The sequence below is a fragment of the Neolamprologus brichardi genome, chromosome 6 (assembly GCF_056152115.1).
Source record: "Neolamprologus brichardi isolate AB-2024 chromosome 6, ASM5615211v1, whole genome shotgun sequence".
Lineage (NCBI taxonomy): Eukaryota > Metazoa > Chordata > Actinopteri > Cichliformes > Cichlidae > Neolamprologus > Neolamprologus brichardi.
The window spans coordinates 18,660,892-18,687,580 of NC_142109.1; the positions used below are offsets into that span (position 1 = coordinate 18,660,892).

Genomic DNA, 26,689 nt, shown 5'->3' on the forward strand with positions numbered 1-26,689 from the left:
AGCATCACAAGACAAAAAGTCTGTCATGATGACAAACAAAGACTGCATTATGAGATGACTCTTATATAAACGACAGGCAGGAAAGCTGAACATGTGGAGATCGGGGGGTTTGTTGTGTGTTTGTGATCATGTAAAGTTTCATTCCTAATTTTAATAATCAGTGACAGAGGCAGGTTACCACATGTTACTGTTGTTTTCCACTTTTTAAAGATCATTCACCTTTAAATGACCTTTTTTTCACTCTGTTTTTAACATTTGTAAAACACAGTTCAAAGAGACTACACATCCAACACATAATCATATGTCTGTAACCTGCTGTTTACACAGGACCTGAATTCATAAATAGTCCGATAAAGTTTGTCTGTTTTTTCACGAGAGGATGAGTGGTCACGCACACACACACATCCACAGTCAAACACAAACACACTTTGTACTTACATTTTGTTGACTGAAACTCTTTGTTGTCTGTGCAGCGCTCCATTTCTCTCTCTTTCTCGCTTACTCAGAAAATGACAGGAAGTGTAAAAGGAAGGGAAGTTGCTTCTCGCTTTGTGTACGTGTTTTGAAATGTTGCGGCCAGCCTCTTCTTAAATTACGAACTCTATCGTGAGAACATCTTAAAGTCCACCGACGGCTTCTCTGATGGGCAGCGGCACGAGTGTGAATGGATGTGTTTGCTGAAAACTCGAGAGGGAAGAAGACACCACGAGCCACGAGTCATGCCTGTGCCAGTGTGAACAAGTACCTGTGCCCGAGCGTGTGTGTGTGTGTGTGTGTGTGTGTGTGTGTGTGTGTGTGATCTTATGGTACAACCATGGCAAGAGCAGCACTTACTAAACTTCTTCTCCTCGTGATTCTTGCCTTCATCATCTGCCTCCCGGAATTTTTCACATTTTACCAAGGTTGGTCACCCAAACAGCTTCAGATCCACATTAGTTTATTCTGTGTGTGTGTGTGTGTGTGTGTGTGTGTATTGTGTAAATGTTAGAATGTTATCCAGCTTTTGTTCAAACTTTGCATCAAAGTAAAACTTTAGACAACGTTCGCTTGATTTGCTTCCTCTTTACACACATTGTCTGTGAAAAGACCTCTCTGTGTCGGTCTAAGATTATAAATCAGACCCAAATATAGCTCCATACAACTCTGACTGACAGCCCTTTTGAAAAGGTTTCCGTATTGTGTTGCCTTGAAAACACGTTTCTTTATGAGAGCATCTCGATTTACCCTTGTGCTCCTGCCGTTTTTGCCTTCAGTGGTTTTTCTTTTTTGTCTCTCCATCTGTGTCTTTCCTCGTCTGTCTCTTTCTGTCAGATACAAACCGGAGGCAACAGCTTCCATTTCAAGATCTTGCTATGATTTATAGCTTGACAGCTCGTTCTTTGCTGCTTTTCCTCTTTATGCCTGCTTCTGCTGAGAAATCAGTCTGAATTTTGCCGTGTGCATTCTCTTTATCCTTGCAGTAACAAAAGTGAACTTCTTCTGCCTTCCCTACCGACCCTGCGAACAAGGAAATCAGGTGAAAGAGGGAGAAAATGCAAAGGCTGGAAATGATGACGCTAAGAGAGGCCATGTGTGTGACCCATCTCAGACTCCAGATCAGGAAAAATGGGAGCAAGCGTGCACACGAGAAGATCAAAGCAATACAACAGATTCGGCTTCAGACGTCAGGCGAGGCAGAGATGATCCAAAAGCGAGGTGGTTCATGTGTGAGACAGACATGGAAATGGCAGAAGTACACAGAAATATCTCAGCTTCAGGTATTCACATCTAGAGACTCAACAACATCTGCTTTCTGTTTAGAAAAGCTTGCTACTGCCTGAAGTCCACACCGAAAAGGTGGTTCAGGGCATGCTTCAGTTAGACTCTTAGCGTACTCTGTGTACGCTCTTAAGACTTCCAGGGTGAATCATAATGACTCTAGGATCCATCACATTTGAAAAGTTTAAGCTAATTAAAAACTAATTAATTGTTTCCATTAAAAGTGACATTTTATGGTTACTGTCACAGTGAGGACTCTATGCAGTCCTGTGAAAAAGTAAGTAGATCCCATGATTCTGTAGTTTAGCGACAACAACTTGAAGCAGTTGTTTTCTGTATGACTTCATCAATCACTCACACTGGACACACTTTACAATGCCATTTAAGTTCACTGAGGCTTACGAGCATTAATTTATGCACATTTCTCTAAAGGTCTTGCCACAAGATTTCAGTCATGTTCAGGTTTGGACTTTGATCGCAACAGCTTAACCCTTTTGTTTTGCAGCCATTCTGTGGTAGTGTGCAGTCTGAACCAAGCTTTAGCCGTTAGGCAGATGGCCTCACATTTCACTCTAGAATACTTTGGTGCACAGAGGAGCTCAGTATTGACTTACTGAGTGCAAGATGTGTCGGTCCTGTGGCTGCAAAAGAAGCCCAAGTCATCACCCCTCCACCACCGTGCTTCATAGCTGTTATGAGGTGATATGCTGATATGCATTATGGCCTAACATCACGTTGGTCTCGTCTGTCACTGTTCCTGAAGTCGTGATCAGATGCATTTTTGCAAACTAAAGCCAAGCTGCATGTTTCTTAAAGAGAAGAGGGTTTGTCCTGGGACTCTTCCAAGCAAGCCATATTTGTTCAGTCTATTTCTCAGTGCATTTAACATGCTAACTGAAGTTTGTCAAATCTGAAATATACCTCTGGTTTGGTCTGGTGTATATTTTTGTATTTGCTCCTACCTGTTAGTTGTGAGATTTGTACCTTTAGTAATATTTGGGTGAGAGGTTGTACTGTTTTTTCAGCTAGTGTTTAGTAGCTTAGTAGTGGAACGGTGCATCCCAGGTCTTAAAACTGCAATTCCTTGAGAGGCCACTTGAGGGTGGATTTACAAGCAAGTCATCTGCTACAGATTCCCATGTAAAATAAACTTTTTTATAGCCTTGTACAGGAAAGGCTTTTGGTCTCTAAAACTTCATGAAAACTGTACAGAGGACTGCTTTTTGTATCCATTATAAGTTTTTATTAGTATTAGAGGCATTGTCAGTTTGGCTGACAGTCTTTCAGTACAGTGATACACACAGCAATCTCTATGCTAAGAACTGAGTTAGTCAACTGATCCAGCTGACTAACTGAAATTAGCAGCTTCAGTCACCTCTCACTCTCTGAATCTTTTATAAATGTAAGTGTATGATACAATTTAAAAGGGTACGTTTTAAAAAAAGGTACCTCCCTGCACAGCTGTCACGAAGTTTGCCATAGTTCATCTTGTGTTTCTGTTGTTCAGCAGACCATCAGAGGTGCAACGCTTCCAGAGAGAACTGATCGCCTTCCACTAATTAAAGAATCTAATTAAGCTTTAAAATACGAGCATATTAACGTGAGCGTCACTGTGAGCATGTTCGCAGGCTGGTGTTATTTAACTCTGAGCACAACTGTGCACGATTAACGCCTCAAAGAGCTGCTTGCACTGCGATGCCTTCTTCAGCAGACAATATAAGCCTTTTACGCCCCAATCAATACATTCATGCTATTTTTTCACCCACAGCTTACGAGTCACATCTGGAGGTGTCAGCTGAGCTTCATCTGCCCAACGCAGAGACCCTGAATCTCACTTTGTACGGCCGCAGCAATCACAGCTCCTTACACCTCTACCCACCTGAGGAGGAGGAGGAGAAAGAGAAGGGTGGTGATGAAGGACAGAGGAAGGCATTCTACTGCTGTCTCCCTTTCCTGCCCAACTCTGAATCGCCCAATCAAAGCCGCTGTCTCCTTTGGTTCGCCAATCAAACGGTTTGGAATTCAACAGCAAAGGAAAAGCTGCCATGGAAACGGACACAGAAAGGTTGGTGTCAGGCGGACGGAGCTGGGCTTCTTTGATCCCCACGTGGCAAGCGTGGCTTCACTGTAAGATGGAAAGGAGATAAGAGGGAAGAGGAGACAATAGGAGACAAGGAAATTGGCCACTCGGTTTTCATTTCATTCCAAGCTGCCCACTCTCTCAGTCCACAATGGAGTCATTCTTTTTAATAGAACAAATTTCCTTCAGTTCTTCTCCTGACTTGGTGATTTTGTTTCTCCCTCTTCCTCTGTACTACATGATCAGTCATACTTTCCAAGACTACAGTACATCTTAATTTACTGTATCTCTAAGTCTGTATTGATTTCTTTCTTTCTGCTCTGCTCTCCAAAAGCCCCTTATGCTTAAGACATTGATTAAGTAATATTTTCCAAAGTGCATAATGAAAGCTGGATATCCATTTCCTTCCAATTTTTCTGCAGCACCTCCACCAGACCTTTCCATTTATTCTTTTCCCTTTCTTTGTTCTTGTTTGTTCATTTCCTCTTATTATTTATATTGCCTCTTCTATGTCTTTTATCTCTTTCCAGTGCTCCTTCCTTGCCGGTCTCTTGCCTTCTTATCCTTCCTTCTTTTCTTCCTTCATCCACTCTACATTTTCATGTATTTTATTTTCACACGGCATGAATTTTAGTGCTGGAATGACTGGGATGGATTTTTTTTTCTTTAGGTAAAGAGGTCATAGAATGAAAATAATACATAATTGTTTCAGACTCTGTCCAAAATGTTCCTCTGTTTTCCAGATGAGTGGCAGTGTGCGCTCAGAGTGGTCTGGCTGGCTCTGCTGTGTTTGGTGTTGCTGAGTATAGTAACGAGTGTGATCGGACAAATCTACAAGAAAAGGCGTTTGTGCGGTAAGAGACAAAAAACAATCAAACAAAAGAAATCACTCGTTTTATGATGCCACAACTGAAGAAACAAACAAAGTCAAAATTTTGAGTTACTATTTTAAATTTCTAATTAAAAATGAAAAACTTTGAGATATTTTCTCAGAAGTTTGCATTAGTGAGTTGAAAGTTTGGACTTATGAATGAAAAAAAAGGTTTAGTTTTGTTTTTCAGTGGTGGAAACAGGCGTCCTAAGACATGTTTTTTTCCTCTGCCAGGGAAGCCGAAGATGCACCCTGATGGCTTCAACTTAATTACTCAGCAATTAAATGGTAAGCCAGCAAAATGTGTATTCTGAAGTTCTTGTACACTAGATACGTTTGTACTTCACTGGATTTCAATATTGTGAGTGCTTAAAAATATCCAACTTTAAACAAGTTCACCTTTTGCTGAAGGGCAAGACTGAGCGTGCAAACTGAAGTGCACATAAGAAAGAAAAAAAAACAACCATTTACACACAAAGATAAAAAGCAAACTCTAATTATAACACAAGAAAAATGTTTGAATGTAGCATGTTCAGCAGCAGTGGTCTGTCCAAAGGTGACTGACAATGTGCAAGGCAAAAGTGCAAAAAGTCACGTTTAGCACTGTGACCTGAGACTTCCTGCTTCTATGGTGAAAGACAAGCTTTTTCTCCTGACCACATATTGCTGTCAGAGCCACTGCTTTAGACTAGTTTCAACCACAGTGCAGAGAACTTAAAAAACAATTATTATTATGAGAAATTCTGAAGTGATTGGCTTTGTCATATTGTACAAAACCTTCTATGACAATTAAGCAAAGGTGAAACCAATGAGGGATAAGATCAGAGTCAAACTGAAGCAAGACTCATGAAAAACCGACTTCCACACCCAAAAAGGAAATGACAAAGAAATGAGTGTCTAACACTGTGGCATGAACACTAAGAGGAGGCAGACTCAAGGGAACACAGGAAGCCTGAAATTACAACCCCCACTAGGATTTTCTCAGTGCACATGTACCAATACACAGCCCTCTGTGACATTTCAAGCAGCCCTCAAGGACAGAATACACTACCATGCAGTTCATTCACCCACAATATAAATAACATCAAATATAGAGGCAGAACCAAACCAAGGGAGCATAATCTATTCATCAAACTCAACAGTCACCTCAAGGCACTTTATATTGTGATAATACAGAGAAAATCCCAACAATCAGACTGCCCCCTATGAGCAAGCGCTTGATGACAATGGGAAGGAAAAACTACCTTTTAACAGGAAGAAACTTCTAGCAGTCCAAGTATCAGTGAGGGACAGTCGTCTTCGACAGTCAGTTAGGGGTGAGGACAGGAAGCCGCTACGGAAGAGAGACAGAGATTATTAATAACTAATGATTAAATGGTGTATAAACATAAGACGCAGCCATTCAATGTTAACAAATACATCTGGTGTCAAGAAATGCCACCTCTCACTGTAATGGTTAAAAAAAATGATAAGCCAGAACTATCAACCAAAAACCAGTGTGTTAGATCTCTGAACAAACACATTACAAACACTAAATGTGTATTTAATCTATGTTTGCATTTATCTGCTGGCTCAGTATGGTCATGGTCACTTTTAGAAATCCTGGTCTGTGAATAGTCTGTATTGTCTCTGAAGTATAATATATTAATAATATACTAAGTAAACTAAAATGTATTCCTGAAGATGAGAGTGTACTCTTGTATAAAATGAGTTACAACATGCTTATGCTACTCTTTTATGTAGACAGTGCCAAAGAAACAGAAGTCAGCCCTCCTGAAGGTAAACTGCTCAAAAAAAAAAAAACGGATTTACATCTGCGTCAACAGGTTTGGAGATTCTAACAAACTCTTTTTGGTCCAGCAGGGACAAACCTCCACTTATACGGGTTTCATACCTGGTCAGGTCAGTCCTTTTAATCAGTCAACATCATTTAATGGATCTGTTGTTTCACTGCTTTCACCACGTTAATCTTTTTCTTTTTTCTTTTTACCAAAATGGATAGGGCTCTCACCAATTAAAGAAGTTGACAGTCAAAGTAGGAACACACACACATGCACCTTTTAGAAAAATGAGTCAGATCACAAACACACGTTCTGATTGTCCTCACGTATACTTTTCAGATGACATATCAATGTTGATGGATGGAAATGCTGACCACTGCTATACTGGTAAAGTCTTTACTGGAACAATTGTACAGGTTCAAAGAGAAAGCTGTTGGTGGTTATGACCACCAACAGCTGGTTGATGACTTTCAGATACTCTTGCACGCATTCAAGACTTAACTTGGCGCCTCTTCATGCAACCAAAGTTTGATTAATTATATGCAGAGTTTTTTAGATGCTATGGGTCGGCCTTTAGTCCTGTCCTTACCAGCGTATTGCTGGATACGTTATTTAAATTGCTGCACGGTTGGGAACCACATCGCCCTTCATTTTGGTTAGGGTTAGATTATCACATGTGTGTGGTAATCTGCGAATGGTGCTACGAGAGCTCCAAAGCTCCAAAGTGTAGCTTTAAATATGATGGACTTAATGCATAAATACAAAAAGTATACCAATGTGTAGCTAATTATCATTGAATTGTTTGCTGTATTAGGCTGTTCTCTTTACGTAAAACGTAAACACAAGGTCAGAGGTTAAATGTGATGTGATATTTGGATGTAAATTATAATGTGATATTTAGAATACACATACACCAGTATCATTTCCTAAATGTTGCCAATACAAACAAAGGCAGTCGTAAAGTTAAAAGACATTTTATGATGTTTGACCTTATAATACACACAACACTTATAAGAATCATAGTTTCTAAGTTATAAGGCTTTTTGGTAATTTTGGACCAATAAATCATTATTTTGACATTGAGGATTGTGGTTGATGTGAGCCAAATTTTGAATGGATTGTTAACACGACTCCATTCTGCAATAAAATACGTAAAGTTTTATCGGAATTCATTCAAAACTTTTTGAGTTATGGTGTTTACAGACAGAACGGCATGCACAATTCCAAAAACGTAATCTTCCAGGCGGAGTTAATCGTCAAAAAATTCACCTCAGTAGACAATTACTACAGAGTATCAACACATCAGAACCCTTTTAAAATGTCATCTAACAGTGCGCTTGGTGCCTTTTTTCTGTTGTCTTTAGGTTTTCTGCATCATCGCAGCCATCCCTCCGTCAGCTCCATCAAAGATGAGCCTGCTCGATGACAGGCGAGCAGCCGGAGGAAGCTGGAGGAAAACAGCCGCCTCATTTACCAGCATTACTAATGGTGAAAATAAAGATATCTGAACCACCTACATGTGCTTGTGAACTTATTTTCAGCATGTCATCTCTGAAGCTTTGTCTATGTTAGCACTTTATTAGAGGACAGTCTCTACACATTATTAAACTATCAAAAGTTAAATAAATGGATTGGCCTTCGAACATTTTTCACCCTGAAAGAACTAAATTGTTTTGTATTCTGAGTCAGATGCATGGCTGATAAACAGCCTTACCCCGTCTGGTTATAGCTGAAAGGAGCCAAAACATTTTGACAGCACTGACTAATATCTTGTTTGCTTAATAGCTTTCCTTGCCAGCATCCATGTATCTCTAAAACTGAAGAAGAAGCAGAGGGAGAGAAATATTTATCCTTCAGAGATCGAGGTAACTGTTGGCTAAGCGCTATAAAGTAATTCATCTCAAATTCTGTAGAGACGGCGGTTCAGAAGCAGGAGAAAAATGTACAGCATAGTTGAGATGCAACACATCTGACACATCTCTGCGGTGATGTGTGAGATGAAACCGACGTGGTATACATTTTTGAATGTTGGAACGCACGATCGAAGGCTTTGTTCTGGAGTAAAAACATGTAACCTATGTGTGCATGTAAGGCTGTCTTTGGGGTGTTTAAAGTGGAATCACACAAAGTGTACAGCAGGTCGAACGCGAGTAACCACCTGGTTTTATTTCACCATAAAAACATTAAAGGAGCCAGGCTCGCTCTGCCAGGAAGTAACTAACTCCAGATAGCAGCACCTGCAAGGCTCATGTCTTACTGTGTCTTTTTGCAGTCAGTGGTACTCAACCATCTGGAAAACATCTGTATTTGCAGCACATTTTCAGAATTATTAAACCCAATCGCTACTCTTTTACTTTTATGGCGTAACAATTTCCACCTATCAAGATACAGTTTGTAGCTCTTATTTTTTAAAATCTTTATGCAAAACACATTCTCACTCAACATGTTTAAAATGATGGAGGGTGTCAGAGGGAGACATGAAAAATATTTTAACTTATGGGTTATTCCACCTCATATCGCTCATCACATTTTTAGATCATTTTCTGCTCAACCACCTGTGTATTGCTTGAAAATCTAATGGTTTAAAACTTGGATGACTATAATCTAGCTGTGAAGTTTCAGGCTCGTGTATCAAATACTTTTTTGGACATGTTTTGTTTTTCTTTTCTGAGGCAATGTTTCAACATGAATATCTGAAAAATGTCCAAGATAAAAGCCTAAAACTTTCTCTGATCTTTCTTTCTCCATAAGATAGAATCAGGGTCTGTAATTTGGAAACAATGCTTAAAAATGTCTGGGTGCATTGAGCAAACACAACAAGTTGCACACTAGAGACATCAGCTCATTATTTAATATGAAAGAACAAATTTCAGGAGCTTCCAGATGTAAGTAAATTATCTTGTAAAGTATATGCATATTTTCTATTTTCAAGACCCACTGGATGAGTCTAATAATGATGTTTAATTTTGAAATATACAAAAATGCAACAAATACTGATTTTTTCTTGTACATACAAATAAATATTGCACAATGTTGTATCTTTAAATTTGAATGCAGACTGGAGCTGGTCGAGCAGATGGCCCACAATAATTTGAGATAAATTGACCCTTATACCAACAGTTTTGCAGAGTGAGGCAGTTTTAATGCATATTTATAACCAAAGAATCAGAAGTTACACTCAGTTTCAGCAAAGATTGCTGTGTGCGAGTTATACAATCCACATCTACCTATTGTGTTTCAATAACCTTTAAAGTGAGTGAACAATGAGTTAGCTCATTGTTTAGCAACAAACAGATGCACATGATGGAGTAATTCCAGCTAAAGAGCTCAATGTCCCCTTTAGGATTTAGCAAAAGCCAAAATCAGAGTTTAAAGAGAGTCAAAATTCACTAAATGAATGATAGTGTTTAAAAGGTGATACATAACACAAGTGTTCACTATTTGCTTCCACAAAAAATGTCTCTAAAATCAGTTATTGCAGGTTTGAATTAATAACCCCCCCCCCCCCCCCCCCCAAAAACAGACAGTTTTTGTTTTACTGGGGTAATTAAATGTTTTATTGTTATTTTGTTGCTGTATTTCACACGGTTTGGTTTTGGTGTAGCCAAACTAGCCGATTCCCTTCAAAAGGCTGTGGTTTCACTTTTAGTGTAGACAGTGGTATCGCTCATCTAATTCAGTCCAACAACAAGACGTAAACAGAAATTAATTAACCGACATCACATTAGTAATGTCCACAACAAAAGATGGAAATAAAACATAAGGTAGTGTTGTTTCATATAATTTAACACAGAAAACAAAATAAGTATGATATTACTATATATAATCACTGACGCTGGTATTTTATCTTAACCTGCAATTAAACAGTCAACACAACAGACACTCTACTAGTGTTAGTCAATGTTTTTTTCCGTTGTGCAAAGAAAGCTCAATGTACAATAATGTAGAGTTGGATCAGTACAATCAGTAATATTCTGGTTTTTGGTTTTGAGGCGTGGACGTCATTTTGGTTTCTTAAAGCAAAACATCAACGGCAAAACAGGCAAAGTAACATTCAGAGACACAACGTGGCACAAACACACAAACAAAGCGTATGCGAGCTACCACTACGTGTGTCAGTTAAACTGGTATCTTCCTGATGATATTCTCTGTGTTCTGTTACTATTTGGCACTTAGTGTAGATTAAAGCACTTGTTCTGGTAACTCTATTCTCTATACTTTACTGTACAACAATAGACACACTGGCAGGCGGTTGCACAGGCAGTGTTAATGCTGAATCTGTGCTGCGACCTCTGTGGCGGGTCGGCAGTGTTGGCTCTGGATGTGGGAGATCTGCAGGATGGGCAGCAGCAGCTGAAATGCATTCTGGATGTAGTTGGTGCTGTTGGAGCCCTGCGGATAGGAAACAACCCATCATTTTCATCACATGTCACAGTCATCATCAGTAGATGTAGCATAGTGCTGAACAATATATATGTATATATACATATATGTATATATACATATATGTATATATACATATATGTATATAATTGAGAGTTTCAAAGACTGATGGCTTGGGGACAGAAACTGTTCTCTTGCTATTCTGCTCCAACAGCTGTAAATCCTCTAGCTAGACACTGGTAGTGAGAATAATCCATGATGGGGATGGATGGAATATAACAATGCTACATGTGCACAGTTTGTGTGCACAGCTCTGGATGTTTCTGGTCATCCAGAAATTCCTCGAGGCATTAAACAGGTGCTGTGCTCACAAGAAAACAATGCCTCCTGGCATCGCTGTCACAGAGATATAACAATAAAAATGAGGAAAGATTTGTTTCTAGAGATGCAATTTGTATAAAAAAAAGCATTCTGAAAAATGTTGTCTTTAAACGCTGTGTGAATCTCGTCTGAGGGCCTCTTAAAACTCAGTTCCCATTGCATTAGTGATGATGATCCTGATCATTTATCTGTCAGTCATCATGAGACTGCTACATCATTAATTTTATCCATTTTTATTTTTATTCACGATGTTCAAAGTAAAAAAATCTCACCTCTAGCAGCACACTCTCTACCAGTGGGTTCAGCTCTTCTGCTTTCCTCTGGCCCTAAAAAAGAGAGGCAGTGACACTCGTGAGATCAATAAAAGCAGAAAAACACAAGTGCAAAGACAAAGATCAAAAATTATTTTACTACTGTCAGCAGAAAAAATGAAAAAAACCCAAACAAACAAAAGAAACAGTGACTTGATCCAACAAACAAATACTCACACATCAGCTGTCTGATATATCTCCTGCTACATCTAAACAGCTCTGCTGTCAGTGAGTCACGTTGTTGTAGTGGGTGCAATGTTTTACTACAACGAATACAACCACTGTATTTATTATGAGTCAGCTCTATTTAGACTGCTCTGTTGGCATAAATACTCATTAGAGCACCCCGTGTGTGTTCATACAACTTAAAATAGTCCCCAACTGAACTAAAGTTAAACCCCAATGGATACTTTTTGACAATAGCAAACATTATTAGAATAGTCACAATCATCCCTAATGTTCACACACCCACATGCAAACACACTCTCACCTACCCCAACATCGAGCAGCGTATCAGAGAACTTCTTGGCCAAACACTCCACCTCCTTACACATGGCACATGTCAACCTGCAGAAAGAAGAGTGGATTTGAGCATGCATCACTCCTTGGAGTAGTGATACTATCTCTTCCTTGACCTCTCTACCTCACAGATACACACACACAGACATGCAGACACACATTATGTGCAAATGGATTATTTCTTCACATTTAGTCAAGACCTATTGATTTTGCTAGCTCTTTAATTGTAGACCTAATGCCAACTGTTCTTATTTCAGTGCCCCTCAATCCCCTTTGCTCTCTATCCTCCTCTCTCCTTGGTACCAGGGGGATTCACCCAACTGATCCTGGTACAACAGATCCTTATCAAAGCCTTCCCCAAGCTGCAGCATCTGCCCTAGTACAGGGCCGACAAAAAAGGAAAATCAGACCCCCTAACTGGACCGACTTTAGCTTTGATAACAGCACAAGTTTTTCATAAGCTTATGCACACGTGAACTGTGCAACATTTATTTTGATCATTTTTGACCAACATCTTGTGTTGATGATGAGCGTGTTGGATTGTTAAGTTATCTCCAACACATCCCAGTGGGGTTAATGTCTGGAGTCTGTTGCGTCTAATCCACGTGAAAATGACGTCTCCTATTCCCTGAACTCCCTGAACCACTCTTTTATAATTTGAGCCTGATGAATCCAACCCAACCACATTGGAAGAAAACATTTATTAAAGGAAAAACCTGGTCATTCAGTATTTTCAGGTAGTAAGCTGACCTCAATTTCTGAACCAATCCCAGATCGTAACACTGCCCCCACAGGCTTGTACAGCAGAAACCTGACACGATGAATGCATCACTTCACCCGCCTCTCTTCTTGCCCTGATGCACCCATCACTCTGGAACAGAGTAAATCTGAACTCATTAGACCACATGACCCTTTTTTCATTTACTCCAATCTTTATGCTCCCGAACATACTGAAGCCTTTTTCCTGATTAGCCTCACTGATAAGTGGCTTTCTTAAGGCTACACAGCTGTTTAGTCCCAATCACTTGAGCTGTTCTCGCACTGTGTGTGTGGAAAGGCTCTTACATGCACAATAAAACATTTCCACTGCTGATTTTTTATCATTTCATTCTAATTTTAGCAGTTCCAACAATCTCCTTAGTTGTTTTCTTTGCTTGACACAGGCCAATAATTTCAGTGAAACGCAGTAACAGCTGACACGGTTGTCTAAGAAATGATAAGCTCTTATGTATTTGCCTAGTTAAATCCAGGTGGTGACTTGTCTTTTGGCCAGGCAGTGTATGCGACTGTTTCAGTCTTCTTTGCTTGTGAACCTAACCTCAACAATCACAAATGTCAAATCCCAAACATTTCCATTATTTCCCTTAGCAAAGACATAACAACAGCTTATACTGATCTCCTGGAGGCTTACCCTAACCCGTACCATAACCTTGAACCTGTCAAGGGGATACCCACAGAAGGAAGTTCCCATAATGTATGTGTGTAATACAAGTATACATTCACACACACACCTGGTGAGGACGTGTGACTGGTCTCTGGCTGGTTTCTCTTGCTCCTGGCCGTGGAGGATGAGCTCCGCCACCTTGTGGAGCTGCTCGATGCTGCGAGCCGTCACTTCTGCCAGACTGCTGACCGATGACAGGTAGATAGCCTGATGAGAGGAAGGTGAGTGTACGTACACACACACACACACACACACACACACACACACACACACACACACACACACACACACACACACACACACACACACACACACACAGAATAAGTGATTCAAATCAAATAAGGCAGTGACAGCAGGAAGAAAAGGTGACCGAATTTAAACTTCAAAGCAGAAGTCATAACAGTGCAGATGAGACGTCACCTCTACAGATATGGGGTCGCTCTCCTTTGGCTCTTCTCCTCCCTTCATCTCCTCCTCCTCACCCTTCTTCTCCCCCAGCTCTTCTCCGTCTTTCTTCTTCTCTTCCTTTTTGTTCTCCTCTCCTCCTGGCTGGTCCTGCGTTTCCCTGCCAACTGTCTCTGTAGTGACAGGTTGTTCCACCTTGCTCACCCAATCATGGGCCCTCATTCGAGCCTGGAGATGCATAATTACCACTCATCAGGTCTGCATGAAGACACATTCCCACCCTGATCCTGATGTATGCTAATTAGATGCATATACATGTGGATATATGCTAATATTGGTTTTTATATATGTGAATGTGATTATGCAGGATGGCTTTAGGGGCTGATAACTTTTAAATTAGCTTTGCAGCAGGATGCAGAGTTAGTATGTTGAGTGTAGATGCAAAGATGTGTATTTTTGTAGCTTTGTGGAGCGTTTTTAGGAAGAATGATTGGTGGTTGTTGGAATATTCCTGGTACTAAACTACACTATGGAATTTGAAATGCATGATTTCAACACAATTTCATAATAAAATGAGGCATAAACTAATACTCATAACACAGCTTTACAGAAGAAAAATCAAAGATTTTCTTTCCAAATCAGAATCATCTGTGCATTACACCTACAGGAGCGTTTATGACAACCCAGAAAAAAAACAACAACCCTTCTCCATCAAACTTTAGAGCAGGCACGATTCGGTCAGGCAGGTGGTGTTCATGTGGCACTCGCCAAAGCCAGATTGATGATGTATTGCTTGCGTGCTGCTTCTCAGCCACAGAAACCCGAGTCATGAAGCACCGGGCGCACAGTTTTTGTGCTGATGTCGAAACCCTGCAGTTACTCAGTCAGCAGAGCACTATGTGCCTCAGCACTCGGCAATCCTGTGCTGTGACGTTACGTGACTTGCGGTGATTCCTAAATGCTTCTGCTTTGCAGTAACACCACTTACAGTTGACTTGTTGCAACAGCTGAATCAGAGTTGCAACACTGGCATTTCTCTATCACAGTGCCACCTTCAAATTCAGTGAGCTCTTTAGAACAACCCACTCTTTCACAAATGTTTGTAAAGGCAGGCTGCCTTTATATACCTGTGGCCACGAGACTGAAAACACCTGGATTCATAAATGATGTGGCTCAATACCTTTGTCCATATAATGCAGAATGATATGACATTCAGAGCACAGACAGTATACTGGCTACTTTCTAGACTTCTGTACAATCAGACCTCTTTTTGAAACCAGAGTCGCCGCCTCCTTCTGGACATTAGAGGAAATACAGGTTTTAGGCAATTCAACACTGGCTTCGCTTTTCAGGCACACAACTAAGGTCTGTATTTTATACACAGTCTGTGATTTAAAGGCCCGTTACAGACAATCTACCAGAAGGCAAAAAGGCGCTTCACCCACTGATGGTGCTGATGTAAAGTAGGAAGTGTCAGTAACTTAACAACCGGTGTTGCCAATAAAAAATATAAAAGATTGTATTTATTATTAAACTGTACAATTTACAGAAAAGACAGTTCATTTAAAATTGATAGCTATCTAGCTAGTTAGATAGCTAGCTAGATAGCTAGATAGCTAGATAGATAGATGGATGAAAACTACTGGTAACTGTGTGAGTGAGTCACCTTGTTGAGTTTGTCCGGCGTGGCGGCAACATGAAGTTCAAAGAGCAGCTCGGTGAGAACACTCACAAACTCCTCGCCGTCAGCAGCTGATGAAAATACACAAAAGGCATGCACCACCTCGTGTCAGTTTACTTAAATACACAAAGCACGTGTTAAAGTGTGATGCTACATGCATTTACACCACATGTCAGGAATCATTCGATTTACTCCATGCTGAGATCACGAAGCGTATATTCTTGTTGTCATGCCAACGTAATTCAAACTCCTGTGTATAAATTACAGCTGGAATTGTAAAACATGCAGATTCGGTGTCTGGATCTTATGGATTGTTTCTGTTGGCTTTTCTTGAGTCTGCAAATGTGTCGGTGGCCCCTGAACACCAAACGCCGGATCAGGCATCTTGTTCAACCCTCCGAACAAAAGGGCGCCTGCCTGCTTGGAGCTGTGCACCTCCATGACATCCCCTGAAGGTGCCTCTCACAAACCCTTTAAAATGTAAAGTGGTGAGATGTTACGAGACCAAAACTTGGCATCACACTGACACAGTTTCACTCCAGTAGAACATTTTCTACTTCTTTAGCAGATTAGGAACAGTCACCGTCATCGCTGATTCCCGTAAGGATCTAAGGTTTTCAGGGCTTTTAGGAAGAGGAAATATAATTTGGGTAAGTTCTAGGATGCAGAGCATATACGATTATTTGACATGAAGCAGATGTTTAAGTGAAAATTTGGATTCTTGAACTCTAATTATGACATAATATCACAGATTGATGTGACTTGTCAGAGTCATAAGAGAGTGAATAAAACAAAAATGTCAGGTCAGATAATAAGACGTTTGGGATCAAAAGGGTGGCTGATCATAACCCTAGGTAGACCTACTTGTCAGGTTAGGTTACCTGTACCAGTGACCAGTGATGATATTAATGCAATATTATTAGAGGCTGAACTGGGTCAGAACAAGAGAGTTCAAGCAAAGGAATGCTAGTTTATGAGGAAAAGGTCCAGATTTTCTTTTTTTTTTTTTTCGTGGAGTTTAGATGACCCCCATATAAACAAAGAAAAGAACATATTTTTGTGTGCTGACAGGGCCTGACTCAAGGATGACAACGCAGTTAGTCTGGTCACGTTTTCACTGAAGCCAGGCAGTGTCTTTCATCTTGTTATAAGATGCTAAAAGATCATCCTGTATCAGTAACAGGAGAAGGAGGGGTACTCAGGCCATTTTTCATAAGTTTGTTGCCTGATAAGAAACAAAGTCATTGCCTCACTTTTTTCCTGCAATGTTGCTGAAATTGGAGAAGGCTGTTTAAACGGCTTTAAACAGCAACCAAATACCACAGCATTTGTCTTTGTGTCTGAAATTGATGGAGCACGCTTTTAAAAAGCACTCTTTGAATCTGCACAAACTAACTTTCTGCACAACTGCACAAACTTTGAAAAGATTAAAACTAAAATAAGTGAGCTAAAGCTTCCTGAGGAACAACAGCAGGCTGCCCACAGCCAGCATCAGAGATAAGCGCAGTCATGAGTGTGTTCAACACCAAACCCTGTTTCTAACAGTTTGGGTTATCATTTCCCATCCAGGTGCCTCTGATCCCACATTATCAGGAGTCCCCAAGTCTGTCAAAGCCACCTGATCCTGGGTCAGCGCTAAGGGACCACCTCCACCTACAGCAGGTCTAGCAGTCGATCTGGGTCACTCACATAAGGGGGTAGAACAGTGTAATTGGGAACTAAGATCACCGTTATCCTTCGTCTGTCCTCCTCCTTCTGTCTCCACATCCTCCTCTTCCTCTTGCTTGATGAAAATCTCCTTGATGTAAATCAGCTCGTTCTTCACCTCCTCCTGCTCCTCTTCGGTCAGGGAGGAAAGGAAGGCTTGAACCTAAAATCACAGCTGCAGGTAAACCGCTTGAAACAGGCAGTGTTTCTGAAGCGCTTTCTGTATTCCTGACACTCGCGCCTTACCTTTGCTTCACTCTCATTGGACAGAATCTCCAGGGCCTCCAGGTGTGACAAGCCCTGGTAGTCATCAAAAAGAATACCGTAGTGAGCTGTGGGAGCACTGATAGGCTGGTTACTCAGACGGGCCCGCTCCTTCTCCTTGGCTTCCTTCAACATCTGAAAAAAGAAAAAAAAAAAATCAGAAAAAACAGAGCTACCAATTTAAAGCAATTACACCTCACCAAAGTACACGCACGCACACACACACACGCACACACACACCAGTTTCAGATTCATTTCTTATCTGACAAGATGAGATGAAATGGTCAGTTGCATGCCTGACTAAGTGACGCGGTCTTCTGCATCAGAGTTTTGGTCTTTTTAAAACCCGGGTCACTCTCTGCAAGAACAGTCATGGTCTTCTTTCCAATGAACTCCAAGGCATCCAAGCCTCCACTGATCACTGACTTACCCTGAGAGACACAGAGAGACAGATGCAGAGCGATGGGAGGGTGGGAGGGGAAAGGCATTTCAGAAAACGACAGTAGCCTGTTAAAGAAAACAATAAAAAAAACAAAAAAACAAAATAGGATTGACCAACAAAATTGTAAATTTAGATAGCACACTTTTATAAAATGTTGTAATTTAAATAATATCATACTGAAAGTTTGCATACTGAAAACTAAATGAATTCAGTTAAAAAAAATATGAGCTTGCTCTTGGTTTATTGAGGTCCATGAGTGCCAAAATGAATGAAATAAATACATTGTTAACTAATTAAATGTGTCATGAATTAATTAACCCTTTAAATCTCAGTCAGTTCAGTCAGGAACAAAGGGGGAAAAATTAAGTGAATGTTTTTGCAAAATATTTAAGTAGGACTGTAATTTTAAAACTGCAGCCTTCTGCCAAAAATCAAGAGATCATTGCTTACAATCCATAACAGCTCACAACTGCTTCCAGTCTGATTTTCTATGCACAGATGATGTCTTTAACTTTAACTCCGTTCCTTCATACAGCAGGAAATCGAGAGGCATGTGTTAATGAGAAATATTTCAGCTTACTAAAACTGTGAATTAAGGTACTTAATACGTAACACAAATAAATAAATCGTTCACAGCACTGAAGGAGCTCGACTTTTCTATCGACCTTGGCTTGCCATCGAACACAGATTGAGGAACGCCGCAGGGAAGGAGAGGAGAGGAGCTGGCAGCGACGTCCAGAGGAGGATCAGTAAATCAAGGACTGTCTTCTGCAGCGTGGACGCTGTCTGAAGTCATCACAGTCAAGCACTCTCACCAATCTGAGGCTATAATAGAGCTGTGCTGTGTCTGCTGTAACTCTATAGGCTAAATTAGTTAAAGGGTTAACTAATTAAATAGGTTAAGCTCTGTAGAGTTCATTCTTTTTAAAATCTCACTTATATTTTGAGACATCCTATTAAACAGTTTATTTTGGATTAACCTGATTTTGTAGATTAAGTAAGCCCCACTTTCAGAGTACTTACTTCTATTTGCATCTACTTGTCTGCTAATACTGTAGCATTCAGGGTTAATAGAGAAGCTTTTCAATTATGTTTGCAATTCAGCAGCAGTTTTATATGCTTATACGTTAGGAGCAAAACTGTGACACCACTAGTGCATTATACTGATCACTGACTTATCCTGAGAGAGACAAAGAGAACCTGAAATCTAAATATTTAAAAATTTTGCCAGGAGGAAGGAGAACGACTGAGGGCGACCATAAAAAACTCTCACTAAGTCTAAAAGTCTCAGGAGACTGCTGTGGGTCTTCTGATTAAACTGAACGACCTCCAAACATTCAGGAAAGCACATCATCAGAAACAAGCACAACTCCATCACACAGACAGCTCTGCTGTGGACACCAAAGTGCAAAAGAGAGCGCCCTAAGACCACATGGCAGCAGACTGTCGAGGCGGCATTATGGGCACTAAGAAAACGAGACAACTCTTCATATCTGAGTACATGACTGCCTGGTGAAATGTATGATTTAATCGTCACTAACACTCTTTCGTGACATGGTTTGGAAACTTCATCAGATGGATACCTTTTGTGTGTCTCTCTGTGCGTGTATGCGTGTTCACTCACAGTGTTTTGTACGGCATGTGTGATTGTAGAGAAAACGCCCCTGCTAGAAGCTGTGGCTGCAGTAGGAGAAGACGACTCCCCGGAGTTAGACAGGTCAATCTCTCTGCTTTCGACTCCTCCTTCTGTCTTCTCCTCCGCTCTCTCCTCCTCTTCCTGTGCCTCCTCTCCAACTGAGGTTCTATGGAGACGAAGTGCCTCTCCTGCCTTCACCTTTACTGAGGTCAGGCTTTGACCTGCACACAGAAAGCAGCAAATTAAAGACTCACATACTGAGGAGAAGTAGACATTGATGGTCTATTTCTCCTGCTTGCCAGCAACATTTCTCATTACATATATAAAAACACATGGTCCTATAATAATCCTGGCTGAAATCTATGAGCCAATTTTGAAACCGCCAGAATGATGGCAGAAGTAAGACAAGCGAAAAAACGTTTCTTCACTTGTTTATGGAAGGACTTTGTGCTTCTCTGTTACTATCACCTTGCTATCAGGTCCCTGCTACTGCAGAAATACCGTACCAGCGATTTCTGAATCGCTACACATGAGCAAATACACATATAGATATTGTTAAAGTGTTTATGTGATGACAGTGTGTATTTTCAAATTGTGCATCTTGGAAAACATTGTTGCACCACAAATCGTGTACAGATTTGGGTGGGGGGTCCTTTCATAGTAATGGTGTATTTGACATTCCTGTGTTGGTGCTTGTGCATCGTCATTTGTGCAACTGACCAGTCATGTCGCTGTGATGTCACAGCTGTGCAATGGAGGGGAAAAAGAAAACAAATAGCTCTGTTTTTATAAAACACCCTCCTGGAATAAATAGTAAGCACTGCAAGTGCTTTCTTTATTATTTATACAATATAATAAATTTACTATGGAGTTAGGTTTTTGTTAGCCAAATTTAACTCATGTTAGTTTGCTAGTAATAGCTTTCAATAGCATTAGCTACCTTCTCAGTTAATGCTAACTGTATGCTCACACAACATCACTGGTCAGTTCCAATGTTGACCCTGAACCAAGATTATTATGGTGACGCAAGAACAACACCAACATGGGGATATCAGATTGTGCCACAGTTATGCACAACTGGCCAATCACAGGGTGAAGTGTAATTCAGTTCAATTCAATTCTATTCATACAGCACCAAATCACAAGGCCACAATGCGCTTAATATTGTAAGATAAAGACCCAACAATAATACAGAGAAACAATCAGATGACCCTATGGGCAAGCACTTTGGCAACAGTGGAAAGGAAAAACTCCCCTTTAACAGGACGAAACCTCTGGCAGAACCAGCTCAGGGAGGGACTGGTGGTGAGTGAAATGGGTGTAAATGTGAAGAAAAGAATTGGATGAGAAAAACCTGGGACATACCCACTGTGGAGGTGGCAGTGGTCAGAAGAGATTTTCCCCATGAACTCCAAGCTCCCCAACCTTTTTCTTTGTCCAGGACTGACTTCTGTGAGCAAATATCCATCATAGGAAACGAATAAAACTGTTAACTGTTTGGTCTATAATATGTGTGAAAGTACAAAACAAATGACAATCACAAATCTCTAAATACATATCATAATTGCTTGTTTATTATTACATATTTCAAAATGTCAATATGAAGCTGTATTATACATAGAAAGGCTGGATCTTAGCTTTAAGGAAATTCATGTATCATGAAAACAGAGAAACTAGCAGTTTTCATCAATCAAAATAACTAACGAGAAGTTAATAGGCTTTGGCTTTGTCAAGTTAAAAGACAGTGTAACACCTTCAGTGTCACTTATTTAAAGATTTCAGTGATTGTATGTATATATTTGAGCCTGTATATACAATTTCCTGAATAAAAATCCTAAATATATTCAAAATTCTTGTTTCTTTGAAGTTCTTTAAAACTGTGTGCAAGTGTATCTATGAGACATTTTGCTCTCAGCGCTTTGTGTCAAGGAAACATAAATCAAACTTCAGCTTGTGAAACAAACCTCCACATCTTCCTCTGCAGCCTCTGTGTCTGGCTCCAGGCTCACTGGTTGGTCACATTCAGTCACCTGACTCTCTGCAGGAGACTCTGGTTGGTCAGCCTGACCCTCTAATGTCTCAGAGGTGGTGGTGTTCTCTGTGGTCGACTGCTCTTTGGACTGATCAAAACTCTCAGGGGAGAAAAGAGGCTGCAGTGGATCTGCAGGGGGTGTACCGGCTGCTGGTACATCCTGACCGAGGCCGGGGACAGGGTCGGGGGGCTGAACAGGTGGAGGGGTGGGGTCTGTGGAGGGGTCAGCATCAGAGGAGGCAGCCTGAGACATGATGATCTGCAAAAAGTTGGATTTTTAGTGGAAAACTGCTCATCTGTGTCTTTCGTATAAATGCACTTTCCCTAAAACCAAAACACTGTTTATACAAATCTAAGCATAAAGTGGAAACACTCAGTTCTTACATGTTTTATCATGTGTGAAACTCTTGAGGCCTGGCACATTCACACAGCATTTAATTATTAGTGTGAATTAGACTTTTCATTGGGATTAACTTTAGTGACACTAAACAATGTTCCTCAAATTATGAAGTATTAAGAGTACCAACTGTGTAAACTGTTCCGTGCCAAAGAGGATTGAGGAAAAAGTCAATCAAGCTGTGTCTGTATCCCACACATACGTCACAAGAGGTCTGATTGGGCTAAAAACATCTGGCTTTAAGGACTGGGAGCTTTTTTCTGCAGCTCACTGTACTTGCAATTGAACATGTTGTAAAGGACTTTTGTTGATAATATATAATGTATTCAATAACAATTAAAAAATTGGGGTATATAGAGACTCCTGGACCATTTAAAGCAGGGATGTCAAACATAAAGCCCGGGGGCCACAATTGGCCGGGTGAAGTCTCGAATCCGGTCCCCTGGACAGCTTTAGAAAGGGGTGCATAGATTTTGAACTTTTGACTGTATTTTCATAAGTTTCACAGATTTTCCTATTGATAAAGACCACCCACCTTCATTGCTGCAATTTTACACAGGTATTATTTAGTTTCTCTGGTCCCACCCACTTAAGATCAAAATGGGCTTTATGTGGCCCATGTAAAAGGAGTTTGACATTCCTGGTTTAAAGTGATGTAGAATAAGTTTTTTTTTTTTTTTTTTAAATATATAAATAAAAATGAAAATCATAAAAAATGACAACTTGGATTTCTACCCCATCCATCCATCCCTCCCAGTCACATGCAGCAGTCCCTGAAGACATACCCAGACCCCCTTCTTACCGGTCACCTGCTCCTTACCGAGCTCAGCCCAGGCCAGGTGAGAGATATAATCTCAGGCATGCCTGTCTCGGGTCTGCACTGGTGCCTCAGATTTGGCTTGGGAATTAGTGATTGACACCATTATTTAACACACACCATTTTCAGTGCATGGGAGATCCACGTTTAGCCACTGTGGCACCAACAACCCAAGGGACTCCACTTGAGTGGGTATCTCTTTTATCTCACCCTGGTTTTTACTTAAGGTGCAGTACCATTTATTCTTATTTTTGTTTTCTTTTTAGCCCTTTATTATTTATTTAACTTATTTATTTCCATATCTTAAAGTTGCAGTTTGTCTTTGTATTTTCTCTTTGAAGCATTCTGGGGTGCAGGTGTGCATTAAATAATCTGTAAATAAAGAGTCGAGTTTCTATCTTATTCTAAACGGTTGCAGCAATGAACAGTTATCCCGATTCTCTAATAAACACGATGGATACTATTTATTTTATTTGGCCTGGAATTAGAGACATTTTCTCGCTATGCTCTCCTTTTTTTCCTCTTCTCGTTCCCTTCAACCTCCCACCATATGGTGGCAGATAGCTGTCCCTCAATGAAGCTAGATTTTATCCTATTAAAAAAAGAGTTTTTCCTTTCCGCCATTGCCAAGTGTCGTAAATAAGTGAGTGAGGTTTTAAATTTGATTTTTTTCATTAAAGCTGCAGTAGAAAGTGCCGTGAGGGGAATTGTTGTTGTGAACAACTAAATAAAACTGGACTCAACTGTGCTAAAATTAAAGCGACAGTACTGCTGGTCATTTCATGTCCGATGTTGCCATCTTGTGTTCAGTTGCTGTACTCAGATGCATATGACTATCACTCAGTGATTTTATTAGTTAAAATGAGTTTTCTACCAGAAAAAGGTCCTTGTGCAGAACGTTTTTTGTTTTTTAAATCAGAAGAGCTGGTGTGGTTAAAAATAATAATTTATATATATATATATATATATATATATATATATATATATATATATATATATATATATATATATAAACCTTCACAAAATAGAAAAATATGTTTTGACCCACACAAAAAATGCTTTAAACAGATACTGGAAACCACGGTCTCATAATTCTCATTTTGCATTTTGAGCAGTAACAATAATCTTGCACTTTTGACATAAATTATATAAACATCTTTTCCTCTGACTCATATAGCGCGTGACAAATAATAATTCAATAATGCTAGCACCTAAGTAAGGATGTATTAAAGACTGCCCTGCCTTTTTAGGGCGATTTATAGCATTAATACAACGTGACAGCATAGACAACGCTGTATTAGAGACAGGCAACAAAGAGCACTGTTATGCTCTACTTTCACGCTAACATGAATGGATGTTTCTCACTTCCTAAGCACACACAAACACACAAAAACAAAGCGATGCAGCAAATTTATGAAAGACTAATCTCAAGTTGAACTGCAGTTCTTCGCTTGTATAGTCAAAGGAAAATTATAAAGCTGGGAGACAGTTTTGTTTTTATGAAAGTGACAGTGCAGCTCACCCGTTTGGTGCCAGCCAGCGGCTCTTCCGCCCCGCCACGTCGGCAGGCCGGTGGTCTGTGACTGCGCCAAAGAGTAACAGCTGACAAGAGAGTTCTCTGCCTCGGGAGCGACTCTGATGAGCTAAGCTAACACAACTTCACAGACGGGCAAAAAACTACAGAGCACACAAAAACAAACTGTACGTGTGCGTGTGTTTTTCCTCCAATAATTAGAAAACTACACCACAGTTTCAATATAGCATTCTGTTTCAGAATGCGACCGCTGAAGTTAGGCCAGACATAAAATAAATGACGCCAGTCAAAATAGCAGCGAAGTTGCATCTATGTAGGAGTGAATCATTTCAGTTTGTCTGGCTCTTTAGAGGAGCAACACCTCTATTCTGAAGCTCAGTGAAACGAGAGTCCGTACAACAGCTACTGTTACACGCAAAACCCCACAAAAACAAACAAAACAAAACAGACTAACATGAGTACAACTAATGATGACGAGGACGATTTATATACATAGTAATTTGCCTACTCGCTCAGCGGCTCGTTGGTCTAGGGGTATGATTCTCGCTTAGGGTGCGAGAGGTCCCGGGTTCAAATCCCGGACGAGCCCTCGCTTTTTCTTACGTTTATATCATCTCTAATATGCACAACACAGAAAATCCAAAGTAAAGGGCTATTGCACGAAATGAGTATGCAGGCTGCAAGGCAGTGTAACATTTTAACATTTCTAACTTTGAAATAAACTATAGGTCACAGGTTTGGTATTTAGTAAACAAAGAACAAATGTGTTTTATTTGAATTCAACTACTCCACCTCTCTCACAAAGAAAATCTAGTGACATTAAAAGTCATGTTACAGTCTTTTAACACTCTTGTGTTCTCCTTATCCCAAAAATAATAATCACTAAGCTGATGATAACCATTATTTCACCTGCTGTTCTGTCTGGTTATCATCAGTATGGATCATGCATTCATAAACTGGCACACCTCTTTTGATCCACACCTGACAACTGTAACAATTCTAAGTGCTGTCACTTCATTTTCTTTGTGGGAGTTCCCTGAACAGAGAGATTAAATTTCACTTGACTGTAAAAACGTCCTTTCATGCTTTCTTCAGGTGCAAGGGGTGAGTGCTAGACTAAACATGCTGTGCAGTCAAACATAAAGAATCCAAAAAGCTTAGAGTGAAGTCTCTGAAAATGGATGTTTTTATTTAAAAAAAATTAAATCTGCTCAAATCTCTAATGCTCCATAACTACTTCATGATGCAAATGAGTAAAGATTTTGCACCATAAGCTTTTTGTGTGGTTTGCGGCATTTTTGTAGGAACTACCTTCTGGAAACCACACATCACAGCAGATCTCAATACTATCTTGTAATTTCTTCCTTTTGCTCTTACTGCTACCCTCATACACATATCACCCTCGACCCTCATTTCCACTCACTTTGCCTTGTCTTTACCTCTCTTTGTGTACTGTCCAAGTATTTAAGCTCATCCACTTTCACCTTTCCATCTGTCTCCCTCTCATTCACATGAATGCATTTTTTATGCCTTCACCTCTCCGGCCTGTCTTCCACCTGCGCCTACTGTCACTACAGATCACAAAGTCATCTGCAAACATCATAGTCTGCATCTATCAACCTGTCCATCACCACTGCAAACAAGAAGCTCAGAACTGATCCCTGATGTAATCCCACCTCCAGCTTGAACCCATCTGTCAATGCACCTCCCCACTGTCTCGCTAGCCTCATACATGTTCTCAGCCATGCTCATACTTCTCTGCTACTGCTGATTTCCTCATGAAGTACTACTATCATATGCTTTCTCTAGATCGACAAACACACAGTCCAGCTCCTTCTGACCTTTCTGTGCTTCTCTATTATCACTCTCAAAGCAAAGATAACATCCGTTGCGCTCTTTCTCACTATTAAGCTGCACTGCTGCTCACTGATCATCACCCCAGATCATACCTCTGTCTTTACTACACCACATCCTCTCATACTCCAAGAATGTTTTAAACAATCTAGTTGAAAAGTCCCTCTCTCCTAGACATCTGCACCATTTATTCCTGCCTGTGGCTATCTGTACAATTCCTCCGTGTAAAACAAATGTACACACTGGGCAACAGCACCTTAATATCAACCATATTTATATATTTATGTAATTTGTGTTATATGGTGGAATATTTATAATTAGAGTCATTTGTATCTATTAGTTATATTTTATAACTTTGTAATATACTGTATTATTTAAGATTAAATATTTAG

The 26,689-nt window shown here is 40.2% G+C and overlaps 2 protein-coding genes and 1 non-coding gene across 6 annotated transcripts; 2 read left to right on the forward strand and 1 right to left on the reverse strand.

Moving 5' to 3' along the window:
• Window positions 1-514: 514 nt before the first annotated feature.
• LOC102789080 (uncharacterized) lies at window positions 515-7,994 on the forward strand. 2 transcript variants are annotated; one of them, XM_006787259.3, is made up of 10 exons: window positions 515-902; window positions 1,461-1,757; window positions 3,527-3,823; window positions 4,582-4,692; window positions 4,944-4,997; window positions 6,453-6,488; window positions 6,570-6,611; window positions 6,712-6,744; window positions 6,830-6,877; window positions 7,855-7,994. In XM_006787259.3, exons 1-10 carry the CDS (start codon window positions 815-817, stop codon window positions 7,914-7,916), a joined length of 1,068 nt encoding a protein of 355 aa, XP_006787322.2. In that variant the 5' UTR covers window positions 515-814; the 3' UTR covers window positions 7,917-7,994. The 2 variants fall into 2 exon arrangements, with proteins under 2 accessions (XP_006787322.2, XP_006787323.2); XM_006787260.3 differs by having other exon boundaries at window positions 6,573-6,611.
• Window positions 7,995-10,001: 2,007 nt separating this feature from the next.
• fam114a1 (family with sequence similarity 114 member A1) lies at window positions 10,002-24,476 on the reverse strand. 3 transcript variants are annotated; one of them, XM_087841775.1, is made up of 13 exons: window positions 24,432-24,476; window positions 21,628-21,954; window positions 21,029-21,110; window positions 19,652-19,884; window positions 17,882-18,016; window positions 17,568-17,720; window positions 17,304-17,484; window positions 15,600-15,685; window positions 13,949-14,161; window positions 13,596-13,735; window positions 12,060-12,132; window positions 11,527-11,580; window positions 10,002-10,882 (listed from the first exon to the last, which is right to left on the reverse strand). In XM_087841775.1, exons 2-13 carry the CDS (start codon window positions 21,946-21,948, stop codon window positions 10,757-10,759), a joined length of 1,797 nt encoding a protein of 598 aa, XP_087697901.1. In that variant the 5' UTR covers window positions 21,949-21,954; window positions 24,432-24,476; the 3' UTR covers window positions 10,002-10,756. The 3 variants fall into 3 exon arrangements, with proteins under 3 accessions (XP_087697901.1, XP_006787324.2, XP_087697900.1); XM_006787261.3 differs by having other exon boundaries at window positions 17,343-17,484; window positions 21,029-21,113; XM_087841774.1 differs by having other exon boundaries at window positions 21,029-21,113.
• Window positions 24,477-24,960: 484 nt separating this feature from the next.
• trnap-agg (transfer RNA proline (anticodon AGG)) lies at window positions 24,961-25,032 on the forward strand. Its single transcript has one exon. It is a non-coding gene; the product is annotated as a tRNA-Pro (tRNA).
• Window positions 25,033-26,689: the final 1,657 nt, after the last annotated feature.